The sequence below is a fragment of the Cariama cristata genome, unplaced genomic scaffold (genome assembly GCF_000690535.1).
Source record: "Cariama cristata isolate BGI_N322 unplaced genomic scaffold, ASM69053v1 scaffold17798, whole genome shotgun sequence".
Classification (NCBI taxonomy): Eukaryota; Metazoa; Chordata; class Aves; order Cariamiformes; family Cariamidae; genus Cariama; species Cariama cristata.
In genome coordinates this window covers 13,036-26,294 of record NW_009633082.1, presented here as the reverse complement: position 1 = coordinate 26,294, position 13,259 = coordinate 13,036, and the positions used below count along the sequence as shown (strand labels likewise).

The following is a 13,259-nucleotide window of genomic DNA, read 5'->3' as shown; positions in this document are numbered from 1 at the left end:
AGTCCGTTCAGTTGCTGTGCTCTCCCCAGAGCCGGCTGGGTTACGTTCGCCCGTCCCGGTGCTGCGGGTTGGAGGGGCCGGCGCGGACTCTGAGCCTCCCCCCGCTACCCCCAGCTGTACGTTGCACGAAGGACTGTGAAACGGCAGAGCAGGAGGGCGGGCTCTCCCAGCCTCTTGGTTGATTTACTCTTGTCGTAACCTCTGTTGGGAAATGCTTTGCACGAACCCTTGGGTTTCGGTTACATGCACAATGGCGTTGAATAACGGAGCGCCTACCTAACGGCAGCTGCCGGTCCTTTCAGGTATCGGTATGCCGTGCGGTGAAGGCAGCTGCGCCTCAGCCCGTCGTACGGGTGAGGGGCGTGCGAGCGAGATTGCATCACTGCTTCATCATCGCACTGCCGCTGAGGCAGAGCCGTTGCGAGGGCCCCAGCTCCCCAGTCTCAGACCGATTCCCGGACCACAAGCCTACCTGTCTCCTCAGCGGATACACCTAGCTCAGATGTTTTAAAATCTGTTTGGTCTGCCTGGCTTATTGTGCCACAGTTACGTTTGCAGTTCTGAAACCCAGTATGCGTCTCTCAGGACTGCAGTTTGCCTGTATCTTGCCCGCTTGTTGGGTTTTTGCTGTAGTCACGGCTCCCGTGGCACATAGCGGACGTGTATTTTGCACAGCCAGGACCTGATCGTCTTCTCAATTAATATAAGGTAAGTCGGGAGTAATTTGGAAGAGTTACAGTGGTGTGAAACTGGCCTGGAAGCATACTCTAAGGTCTACAAATCACCAGATGAGTTCGAATAGTCTATTGCTGCTACTTGTGTTCAGTGTCCATCCCACTCACGCGCCCCTCTTTATTTTTACTAGCATGTGATTTTTGATGAAGGCTGTCACGCAGATTTGTGCGTGCTACTGCATTTGGGCCAGGGACGGTGCTGCCCAGGAAAAGCTTACAGCAAAAAGAATAACTTTAGGCAGCCTACAGCGTAGGCACCTACATCTCAGGTAATCATTTCAGATGCCTACAGTGGTATAGAGAGAGCAAGAAGCATTTGTGGAGTGCAAGTTGTCTTCTGTGGAAGGCGGGTCTATAAAACAGACCCTGTGAATTAAGTGCTGGAAGTACGTGTTTCTGTCTTGCCTCCAAAGGGGTCAGGGAACTGTCTTGGGTGGAGACAGCTCCCGCAGGCTGGTCTGAATGGCGGCGAGAGGAATTACCTGTGATGAGCTGTGCCAAGAGGTACCGACGTCTTCATGCTAGCTGCAAACAAACTAGCTTCAGAGTAAGGAGTGGCCCAACTATCAGAGTACCCACACGTAATCCGTATGATAGTCCTCTGCCCTAACACACAGGAACATGGTCTTTTCCAACCAAAATGATTCTGTGATTCTATGTAGATGTGGTGCTTCGGGACATGGTTCAGTGGTGGACTTGGTAGTGTTAGGTTAGCTGTTGAACTCGATGATCTTATGGGTCTTTTCCAACCTGAGTGATTCTATGATTCTATGAACCATGAAGTCTCAAAACAAAAATCCCTAATGCCCAGGAAATACAAAGGTTCATGGCAATAGCAGTATTTTTCTTGAGGAATGTCTGTGTTGCCAGAGTTGAGGAGCCAAATGCTCAGGAAATGTATGCTGTTAGACAGCTCCTGGGACTTCTGAGTTGAGCTCTTTTTTTATAGTGGTTCATTCAGTTTATCTGATGCTAGTAAATTTTTAGGATTTCAGTTAAATTGGTCTTTTACTTTGGGAAAGAGAGACCTGATGACTCAGCTTCTATCACTCTAGCTGTTGGACGTTAGGAGGATTTGCAGTATTACTCCAGTAAGAAGTGACAGGTATTATTCGGATTTTACGTGAACGGGTTTAAATCAGGACCCAAGCTCATGGTATTATGCTATAACAAAACTGGTGTAGCTGCAGTTAAAACTGAACGCCCATACAGTTTGAGGCCAGAAAGAACTCTTAGACTGCCTGTATATGAAGGGTTGTTCGATTTCATGCACTATCCATTCTCCAAACCCCAAAGAAACTTAACCCCAGGGTACTCAGTTAACTTTCCTGTGCACACAAGAATCAAGGATTTGGAGGACATGGATTCCAAAAATACAGCCAAAAATACAGATAAATTTACAGGGAAATAGTTTTCTAAAGCAAAGCAAGTATTTTATTTAAAGTGGTTGAAGAATAGCATTTATTTTGTTTTCCAGCAGATCAGTCTAATGCTCTTGATATTGGTATCTTTGGAAAATGTGGGCCACAGTAGAAAAAGCCAAAGTCATCTAAAGTTGAAAATAGGAAAACAGATCAAGACTGATACTGCCCTTTGTTTTCTTGCTCCTGGAGGATTCCCGGTGTGTCCTCCCTCCCTTCCCTGCTAACTTGAGCAGTCCCTCCCTCCTGAGCTGCCAGGAGACCTCAGGCTGGAATGAGCATTCCAGCCTTGCCCAGTTCATCTGGACTGACTGGGGGTGTTGGCTGCCTTTGTCCTCAGTAGAAATCAGCTCTGCTTAGGGTTGGGTTTAGAAGAATGCCTTGGCAAACTTGGAAGTGGGTTTTTTTTCAGTTAGAGGTTAGGTTTCATAAGCAGTTCAGCTGAGCAGTTGAAAAGAGAACCCATTCACACCCAAGCAGTATCTTTCCCTCAACTAATTGTGCAAAACTGAAATCACGTGCACAGATTTGTGGCCATTTCACCATCCGATGACAACTTGTTTTCCCAGGTTAAAATATGTGGTGTCAAATAACCACTTTGACTCACAGACATGTAGAGAAGACATCACGAAAAGACTGAATAATCCCTATTAATCTCTGGCCTCATTCCATTTCTTCAAAGGAGTTGTGTCAAAAATGAATTTGCCCAGATTTTACCTCTTAAAGCAGCTGATGTATTTCCATGTGGGGTGAGCTTAGGCGAGCGTGAAATGAGATCTGCATACAAAGACCCCCAGTCTGAGAGAGGCGGACAGGAACTGCAGCCTTGTCTAATTTTTAGGGCTACAACCCCCTCCCTGGGTGCATCTGCCATTCCGACAGCAGATGTGCTCCCACCCTGTGCTGAGGTGACCCTTTGTGGTCACTTCCATGCCAACCGTAGGTGGGTTTGATACAAGTGACATACAATTAAGGAGCATTAAGATGAAAGTTGTGTCTGGTTGGGGTGAAAGTCAATCTGCTGCAGGACCAAGTGCGTATTGGTGTGGCGGGAGCTGGCAGGGGGGTGATGTTTGCCCTGTCAAGTTCAGGAACTGATGTGGCTGCAGGTGGTGAATTTATGGGGAGAACCAAAACCAGACCGATTGTCATCAGTTTTACTTGTGTCTACGTTGCTTACCAACTGGGCTAAGGATGCAGTATAACCTCATTAAATCCATGAAGATGTATTTTTGTCTTAGGAATAACGTCTTATTATGTAGCAATTTAATGAGTTGTGAGCTAACATGTTTTAACAAATCTTTTATTGCTTATTACATTCCACTCCCTTGATGATAATTTCAAAATCTGACCATTAAAACAGGGCTCTTTTCACAACTCTTTGATGATGACACTTAGAACTGAGCACTTCATCTTTTTGCACTTGGATTAGAATCGGAAAGGTGTAAATTACGGATCTGGCTTTTATGTGCTTTTATTGATCAGACTGCTTCGTAGAAACCACAGCAGTTCTGGTAGCTTAGCAGTCTAGATTACCTTTCAGCTTTCTTAATTGGGCCACTGGGGTACAGTTAATTTTCAATTTATATTGAGAGTAAGACAAGGTAATGTAATACCTTGTCATTATACTTGAGTAACATCGACACTCAAACACTGTGATGTACCTCGTAATTCTAAATACGCAAGTCGCTTGTTGAAGTAGATGGAACTGAGTTCTGACTTTTTTCACTGTGTATTTTAGGCCAGATTCTGACTATAATAATTCCTGTGTCTTCACTGAATTCCACTGAGACACAGCTACAGCAAGCGTGATTCCGTCGAGTGTAATGGGAAAGTTCATTCAACATACCGGCCGAGAGCATCCAACAGGCTGATCAAATGTGATCATCTTTTTGTGTGTTTGCTGACAGGTCAAAGTCATGGTGCGCATTTCTTCCACGCTTGCCAGAGACACGTCTGAGTCCAGCTCTTTCTTAAAAGTTGACCCCCGTAAGAAGCAAATCACACTGTATGACCCGTTGGCCTGTGGAGGTCAGAATGCTTTCCAGAAAAGGGGCAACCAGGTTCCACCCAAGATGTTTGCTTTCGATGCGGTTTTCCCCCAAGATGCATCCCAGGTAGGCAATTGTACGATCAGAATCGTTATCTAAATAATAGCATGTACCAGAGCCAAATTTGTTTCTGCTGCAACAGTAGTGCTTTCAGTGGAGTCAGACCAGGGCTGAGTTTGGTCTGCTAATGTCATCGATAATGAAATCAGTTTATTAAATTGTATCTCGATAATTGTGTGCTTTCTTTATTCTTTACTGTAAATAATTGCTCCTAAAATTATATGTGCAATAAATGTGCTAAATGGTGCCTAGTAGGCAAATCCTCAATATCAAGAAGTTATTGTATGTTATAAAATCTTATTATTTGGTGTATACAGCGATCTGATCAGAACTGCAGTTCTGTAATGCAGTCCTCTATTCATTAAGAAGTCAAGGGTTCAGTTGCACAGGTTACAATAAGAGGAGGGAGATTTTAGTCCACAAATCTTTATTCATGTGTATATATTCAGATTTTGTATTTTTATTAGACTTCTTTGGTTTGATGAACTATGTTTCCCAAATGTCATGAGGAGGACGACAGAAGAGTAAACTAACATTGCAAAGTATAGTTAGCAAACAGTACTGTAAGGCTGTTTTTGTACTCATAAACTGAACAGAGCTAGGACACGGGGCCAGCTAAAGCGCTGCCGTATGATCACATCATTAGGTCAATCCCTGAGCTAGTTCTGGTCCAGGCAGCTAACACCTCCCAGACTAATGCCTGGATGCAGTTCAAGGGCTGGCCTGTGCACAGTCCCTTGCTTGGCCCATTTTCTTTTCTATTATAGAGATAGCCTAGAAATACCCATGAACTGGCTGAATTTACATGGTTTGTTACCAAACGCAAAGTGCTTCACATGAAAGCCTGAACTGCGAATTCTGATTTAGTTCCACCCACTATTGATAGGCAGTTGCTGCAGAAGCACTGTAGACCGTTCAGCCTGCTTGAACCTTAAATCTAAGAATGCTCAGGGTAAATTTGTGTTGTACTTCTTAAAATACTGCTACAGTCTTCAAGATGGAGCCTACTGCTGCAAAAATCTAAGACGACATGTAATAATGTAGAGAAAAGTTAAGAAACACCACCTAGCTAATACCAGAGAGGCTGTTTGTTCCCCTTACGTTCCTTACCCACCTGCTAATGGAATTGAACTCAGTCCATAATTGGGCAAATAATAGAGCCAGTAAAAATTCCTCAGTATTTGATTTTTTTTTTTGATCAAAAATGTATTTTTAAAGTCCCCTAAATAGGCAGTTCTAACAAACCAACCACATCCCCTTGCAGGACGTGTATTTTGTCTAACCCCGCAAAGGACATTGATGCTTCAACAAACGAAACTTACTTGTCACCGAGCAAAAGTCCTGCTTCCTGCGCTTACCCACCTAATGTCATTCCCATCAGCAGCGCAGGTCGCATGCATGAGACAAGCGGGATTAGAGTTTTTGATACTTCAACATGCTATCTGGGGCACAGATGATATTACGACCATTTTCCAGTGAAAGTACTGTATTGAGTTTTGTTGTTATTGTTAATGGTTTTCTTTTCTTTCTTTTTTTTCTTCTTTTTTTTTTTTTTCTTTTTTTCTTTTTTTTTTTTTTTAATACCTCTGACAGGCTGAAGTATGTGCTGGGACTGTGGCTGAGGTGATCCAGTCTGTGGTCAATGGGGCAGATGGCTGCGTGTTCTGCTTTGGCCATGCCAAGCTTGGTTGGTATTGTTAAATTTCCCTACTCAAGGAGCAAAGTGAATGTTTTTAACCCAAGATTGCTAGTACGTTAGATTAAGGAAAGCAAACTTTTGTTTGCCTGTGCATAGTAATTGCATTTGAAAGTGGTACACTGTGCATGACCTTGTGCTAAACCTTCACCTCTCACTTACCCATCTATTCACATTGCGTATTGTCTAAATGTTGGACAGCATGCTCTTTGAAACAGAAGTTATCTTTGAGTTGTTGCTTCATTCCGTCCCCTGAGCACTATAGCAGTTTCTAGCATTGTCCTCAGTGGTTCATGAATGATCCAACAGTGAATTGTTAATGAATGATCCCACAGCGATCTACGGTTTTACAAATGTGCTCGGTATTGGAGACTGTTTGCCAAAATACCACGTTTATCAAGCTGTGCAAAGGCTGCGAGTATCCACTCAAGTACTTGATGTATGTGATGGCACAATTCAAGTGCCGTGACTGGGCACTCAAATAGTTTGATTTGTATTCTATTCCCTGATTAGACAATTCACTCATTACTAACCCCTTCCTACTCTGTCTCCAACAAATCCTATTGTAACGGTTAACTGAATGTTACCAATGGATCAAAACTCATGCTTTGCAAATGCATCAACAGCATTTCAGGCATTCATGGGAAGACAATAAGAAGGAGAATCATCATCATTAACACACTATTCTTTTGAAATAACTGGATTTCAAGAGTAATCATATATTTTGTTCATGCTTATCTAATAGTATTTTGAAAATACTGTCTCTTTAACGAAGAGGGTTGTATTGTATGTGTGCAATGATCTCCATTCTTTACTGTCTGAAAGAAACACAGACGTACACATACAACTTAAAAGGATAATTCCGTTTTTCAAGTGATAAAGAAGATCAAGCTGTATCAGGCCACGATTATCCCAAACTATAGGCAACAAAGACTGGAGAGCACTGGATGCTGGTACAAGGAACGGAGCATGGCCACATGCCCAGCTAACTGCGAGGCCCCTCTGGGCCGGGCAGGAGGAGCACTAGGATGAGCACTTGGATATTTAACCCCCTGTGACCCGCCAAGCACGAGGTGGCAAATGAGTGGAAAAGGAAGCCACCAGATACGGGTGTCTGACAAGTGCTACCTGTCCTTTAGAGAGGCGGCCTCACTCGGGCTTTGCTGGAGCACGAGTCGAGCCTCTGCGGGTGCTTCACTGACTGCACCCCCCCCTTTCCACCCGCCCGCACACGCCCCGACCTTGCCACAGACACCTCCGGAGACGTATTTTCTTCGCTCATCTTTTTCCACATAGGTTCAACATAAGAAATGAAACAAGGTAAAGAAGCCACAAGTACTTGCCTGAAAGGATGTATACCTTTGTCATTTGGCGTACAACTTTAGGAGCTTTAGAAAACTTGTCTAAGAGCATTATATGTAGTGACACCTAAAGCAGTGTAAGACAGTACTTGGCATCTGTTCTCAATCAGCTAACGTTTGCAGCAGAGACAAGCCAGAGCTGTAATTGCAGAGTCAAGTAATAGCAAACCAGGGGAAGGTTTTGACCCAGATAAAGTATTTCTTGTTGCGGACCCCCTTCTGCACCAAATGACCACATGTACCTGTTTGTTTTTTTTCCGGATGAAGTTACATCTGTATGAACCTGGGACCGGTTTTATGTCAATCCCAACTCCAGCGTAGGAAGCATAATATAGCACTTTGAAGTAAAATGGTATTCAAAGAATACCGTGGTCACAGTATCTAAAGGAGGGATTTTTAGCGACCATGGCACTCCTCTCTGCTCAGTTCCCCCCCCTGTTCACCCACATCGGAGGCTGCAGTGCTGTGCGGTAGGGACCTGCGGCACCCTACCTGGGGAATGGGAGATGTCGGGGGATGCATGAGGTAAGGATTTTTGAAAGCGGCTCAAGATTTCATCTGCATTTTCCATGTACTGTTTCTCTGCCTGCCTATCTTTCTCCCTTGCTGACTGTCCTTATTGTAGCAGAGACGTTGTTTTCAAGAGGCTGTGCGGGATAATCTCTCTTGGCAGAAGGCAGTGAAGGTCCTGGGAGTGATGTTGTTATCTTTTCTCCACCCCCCCATTCCTGACAGGGAAGTCATACACCATGATCGGGAAGGATGATTCCATGCAAAACCTCGGCATAATCCCTTGTGCCATCTCCTGGCTCTTCAAGTTGATTAATGAACGCAAAGAGAAGACAGGAGCCCGCTTCTCGGTCCGAATTTCTGCAGTGGAAGTGTGGGGGAAAGAAGAAAACCTGAGAGACTTGTTGTCAGAGGTGGCTACAGGCAGCCTGCAAGATGGCCAGTCCCCAGGTGTCTACCTTTGTGAAGACCCCATTTGTGGCATGCAGGTGAATCCAAGGGTCATTTTACACTGAAACAAGCAATGTGACTTTTTTTTTTTTTTTTAGCTATTGAGAAGGTTCAAATTCAAGAACTACCCAGAGCATAAAGTTTATAGACTTGAAAGTGTTTACTTTAAAACATGCAAGAACTTTATGACCTGCAGCTGCAGGGCCATCTGCTCTCCTGGCCTAAATATTTGTACCTCTGGTATAAGTGATGTTGAACAGGGGCTTGTGTTTGCAATAAAACATGAAAACATTCAGTGCAAACAAAAATTCACCTCATTCTTAAAAAAAAAAAAAAAAAAAAAGAAAGCGTGATCTCTTTTTTATAAAACAACAAGCTAAAATATTTACAGTACTGCACAAATAGCTGGAGGCCATTAATGTGGCTGTTTATCTCTTTATAAACTACATTATTTATAGCACTTGCATTAGCAATGTTGCAGGAAGCATTAATCGCTACTTATTAATTGCTGCCAAGAAATAAATTCCTGAGCTGGGCAAGCCGAGAATAACTCTTAACTCCTCTCAGGTTTGGAGATTTAGGAGGAATGAGTAACTGCCTCATGTATTTCCTGGGTAACCACTAGAAAGTCTCAGCAGCTCTTTTTTTTTTCCCCCGTCTTGGTTTGACAGAAAAAAAGGCCTAGTCTTTCATTTTGCTGTCTGTGAGGGAGTAAATCTGATTTTTGTAAGAGCAGATGAAGGGCGAGAAAACCAACATGATGGAGCTTGAATACATTCTTCCAGCCTTAAAGGCAAAGGCTGCTTCCATCGAGAGCCTGCCGAGCACTGCCTGTCCGAGGACGGGCGATGGAGGGAGGGGGGAACAGACCGACAGGGTCATGTACCCTGTTTCCAGCTCCAAGCTTCTAGAAAACACAGTTCACATCCACAAAAGTCATGAATCGTGAGATTTTAAACAGCAAGTAATAAATTTTGAGTTTTATCTCTTTGTGGTTTAAGCCTTTTAGACATACTTAGATCATATTTTCCATTCTTTTCCATTCTACCCAAGGACTACAAGGTTGCGTCTTGATTTTAAATAACAATTAGAGTTCTCGTTCTCACTTGACTCCTGGCTATAGTGCTTTGTGAAATACTTACAGTATCACAAGAGGTCTCACCCGCTGGTATCCAGTAATGGGTGCAGTCTAGTGAATATAAGATGGGAGACTTGAGTCTTCACAGTTCCCATTGGGGTGATAGATGGGCCACTATTACTATTTATTACTATTATTAAATACTAAGGTATTTAAGCACAATGGCAATAATAATAAATATCCCATTATTGTTGTTTATTTTCATATAGATACGGACAGACCAGCTATATACAAAATGAATTCTTTTAGATCAGTGGAGAGAAGGTAGCTCCACAAGTCGTCTATGTATCTCTGCAGTGTAAAATACTGAATTAAATTGCAGGAAAAAAAAGCCTTTTTATGTGTGTTTACAAGACACAGCGACATTCTGGAGTCATGTGTCCTCCACCTGAATTCTCAAAATCCTCAGATGACGGGAGCATATTACATTATAGCCGTACAGATATGCAAAATCAGCAGTATGTATAGCAAATGAATACTCACCATATGTCACACTGTCTGTCAATGGGCCTTTCCAAGTACGCGTATTTTCTCCTTACTGACACGAGTGAGATGAGCCCCAGCCTGGCCTGCCTTCTGCTTGCCTTCTTAACCCCTTCCTGCCCCCCTGCCCTTGCTTGCCCTTCAGCTGTGTCACCCCATCCCATGCCCAGCCTCAGCCTTACCCCTCTGCGGGCTGATGAATGGTCACAAAGAGAAGACGGGAGCGCTGTCTTCTTTAGGAGAACTTCACTTCTCGCTGTATTACATAGCAGGGCAGCAAACCCGGAGGGTGGGAGTTCCTTGCTGGTTTTACACCAGACAGGACAGGTCTATCCCACGGGCCGTGGGCCAGCTCTGCGTCCTGCCAAGGCTAATGCCATCAGAATGCAGTCACACGTCACTTCCACAGACAAACTAGTCTTAGGTGACACGAAACATGCATGCGTTCCTAACGTTATGGGGGGTTAATAATATCTGCCCTCCTGTGCTGCCTGTTGCTTTGGAGAGATAAGAGCAGGCTGGCGACTGGGATTGAGGTCCAGCAAACGTGTGTGTAGGTACGTTACCTGCCTCGTTCCATTGAGTGCATTGCCCTGGCTCCTGAGCGGGCGCATAAGCCTGTGGGATGAAGGGGCAAGAAAAAGGCTTCTCTTCTGTGCTACTCCCCACATGCTATGGGGCTGAACACAAGCTTCAGTCCCGTTATTTCCCAGATTGATCTATGGACTGCTCCCCTCTAATGCTTTCTGAAGGGTAACAGGTAGTCCTGCCCCTGCCAGTCTCCACCAACTGTTGTGTTTGGGATCAATGTGTCTGCCACAATTTTTTTTTCCACTTCTAACCGTCCAAAGGACACAGTGAGTGCCAGAGCCAGCAATTCAGGGGAAAAAAAAAAGGCAGTAAAAATAATGAAAATAATGAATAATTAATAAGCATAAATAGCTTGAAATTCTGGGAAAGTGAAGGAATAAATTTATGCATCTGTCCTACCCATAGGATGGTTTCTAGTTGCTGGGGTTTAGGTGTAACACGTGCCACCGGAGGTACCCCGGGTGAGAACCCTCAAAAGCCTGGATTCGATTGTGGGGCTCCTGGAGGGCTTGGTATTGCCACTGCCGGTGTCAGGGGGTCTCACTCCGTCGGGTACCTCCTCCTTTTCAGTCCCATCAGAAGCCAGCGTATCCACAGTGTGCGTGGACTGTGGGAAATTGTCTGGTAGCATTGACTTTGCGTGGGAGTTTCCAGGTCATTTCTCCCTTGCGTTCACTGCAGCTTCAGAATCAGAGCGAGCTCCGTGCCCCGACGGCGGAGAAGGCTGCCTTCTTCCTCGATGCCGCCATCGCCTCGCGTCGCAGCAGCCAGAGAGACTGCGATGAGGAGGATCACCGCAACTCCCACATGCTCTTCACGCTGCACATCTACCAGTACCGCATGGAGAAGAGCGGCAAAGGCGGAAGTAAGCTGTCCCCTCGCGCCCTTCTGTCTCCTCCAAGCCTACCTGGAAACTGGCTTTAAGCAGGCCTTTAAGCAGCAGTCTTTAGTGGTGCAAATTAGCAGAGCTCTCCTCAGCATGGGCTGAGGCCATTCATACCTGCAGACTGTCCACCTGCCCGGTGAAGACCCACCAAAGGCCATTAAAGGCCACTGGGGATTATTACCATCGCTTGTCGATTTAGTTACCGTTGTGGAGGCACTAACAGTTAGTCCTCGGCACTATGTGGGCCTCTGTACCTTAAAAAAAAAAAAGTGCTTTTCAAATTGGCTTTTAGTATTATCTTTACTGATATGTTGAGGTCATGGATTAAAATATTGTGATGGCGGGAATTCCTTGCCACCCTTACGTTAGCTGTTCCTGTTCGGCACCCGAACAGGGCCGTGTGTGTGGAAGCTGATGTTGGCAATCCATAAACTGTACCTTTTCTTGGAGATACGTGATATTTTAGTTGCTGGCCCAACTACACATGCACAAAGGGCTCTCGTGGTTCTTTGTAAAGGCTCTGGGCTTTTCAGATTGGCTTGCTCCCTCTCTTTGCGTAGATGTTTTCTCTGGCTTGTGTCTTTCTTTCCATCTCCCACTGGTAAATGAGGAAAAGATGCTTCCGTGTCTACGTATATGTTTCTATAATATTCAAAGGTTTAATTTGACTCACACCATTTAATTATATTTAACCATTTTAATTATATTTATCTTCTGTTTCAAGCCTCCCAAATTGTTTATAACTGGAGATATAGAGAGTATAGAGAGGGTTTTTTTTTTTTAGTAAGTTCCAGTGATAAAAGATTTGTATGATATAAGAAGCACCCCCACCAAAAAAGAAAACTTTCACATTAAAATTTTTTTTTGAATAATCATTTTTTACAGGGAAAAACGTTTGTTTGAAAGACACTAGAGAGCTCTGCTTCTTTAAATTTGTGGGCTTAAGCAATTCTGCAGAAACAGCATGTGTTTCAGCCCCTGGCTCTGCACAGGTTATCTGTAATAAGGAATGGTCGCAAGCTATGCTGTGTAGTGGGTGAGCACCACTGTAGTATTAATGTCTGATGTGTGAATGCAGAAAATTTACGTTGACTGTACTTATAAAAGAGAAGTTGCTCTAAATGGAAATGCAGTTTGCATGTGTTTAAGTAATAACCCCTGTGGAATTGGCAGGCAGAAATCTCAATTAACTAAAGGTTTATTAATTAACCACCCTGCGGTGGAAAGGAAGACTGTGAATGCTCAAACAGACTGGTTCATAGGAATAAAGATGGCTGATTTTGAGGGAATCCTATTACAGTTACTTAATGCTCCATGCTTTTTTACTGCACGTGAGTACACATACACACAGTCCTTTTCTACTGTTTTCAAATGCAGTTAATAAAAGGGAAAAATTATTTTCCTGTGGCTGTAATGACTCATTTTCCAAAAAGAAGCCATGATCCTGTGGGATTACAGTATGGCGTGCTTTGCCCACTGCCTTTAGTGATGCCTTTGTCTCGTGGCCATACCACCTCCTGTCTTCACGTTCCCATCTCGGCGCGGCCTCACACGGCAGGCAGGGTCAGATCTCGCCGATAACTGCACGAGGAGGGAATTCCAGCCGCTCAGCAAGGGCGCCTAGTGATTATCACTGTCTCCTGCTGTAATGAAGGACTTTCAGAAAAAAACCATGAAGATAGTAGAGATATGTAGATTCCAGTAACAGGATTAAAAAAGGATAGCAAAAAGAAAAGGAAAAAAAAAAAAAAGAAACCCAGCTTCTAAAGGATAAGAGATTAAAGGACTGGCTAACATACGGTTTTGGTACAAAATGACTGTTAGGATAACGCATTGGTACTGTACCTACCTCCTTGCTAGAGTCATTCCCAGGAATGC

General features: G+C 44.1%; 1 protein-coding gene across 1 annotated transcript in view; it reads left to right on the top strand.

Annotated features, from left to right (window-relative positions):
- Positions 1–1,196: 1,196 nt before the first annotated feature.
- Positions 1,197–13,259, top strand: part of LOC104166616 (kinesin-like protein KIF26B) — a gene marked incomplete at its 3' end in the record, with an annotated part of 15,045 nt that continues 2,982 nt past the window's right edge. The window contains exons 1-5 of the mRNA XM_009706617.1: positions 1,197–1,238; positions 4,066–4,272; positions 5,860–5,953; positions 8,059–8,321; positions 11,177–11,360. Coding sequence (XP_009704919.1) covers positions 1,197–1,238; positions 4,066–4,272; positions 5,860–5,953; positions 8,059–8,321; positions 11,177–11,360 — 790 coding nt within the window. The remainder of the gene's footprint in view (positions 1,239–4,065; positions 4,273–5,859; positions 5,954–8,058; positions 8,322–11,176; positions 11,361–13,259) is intronic.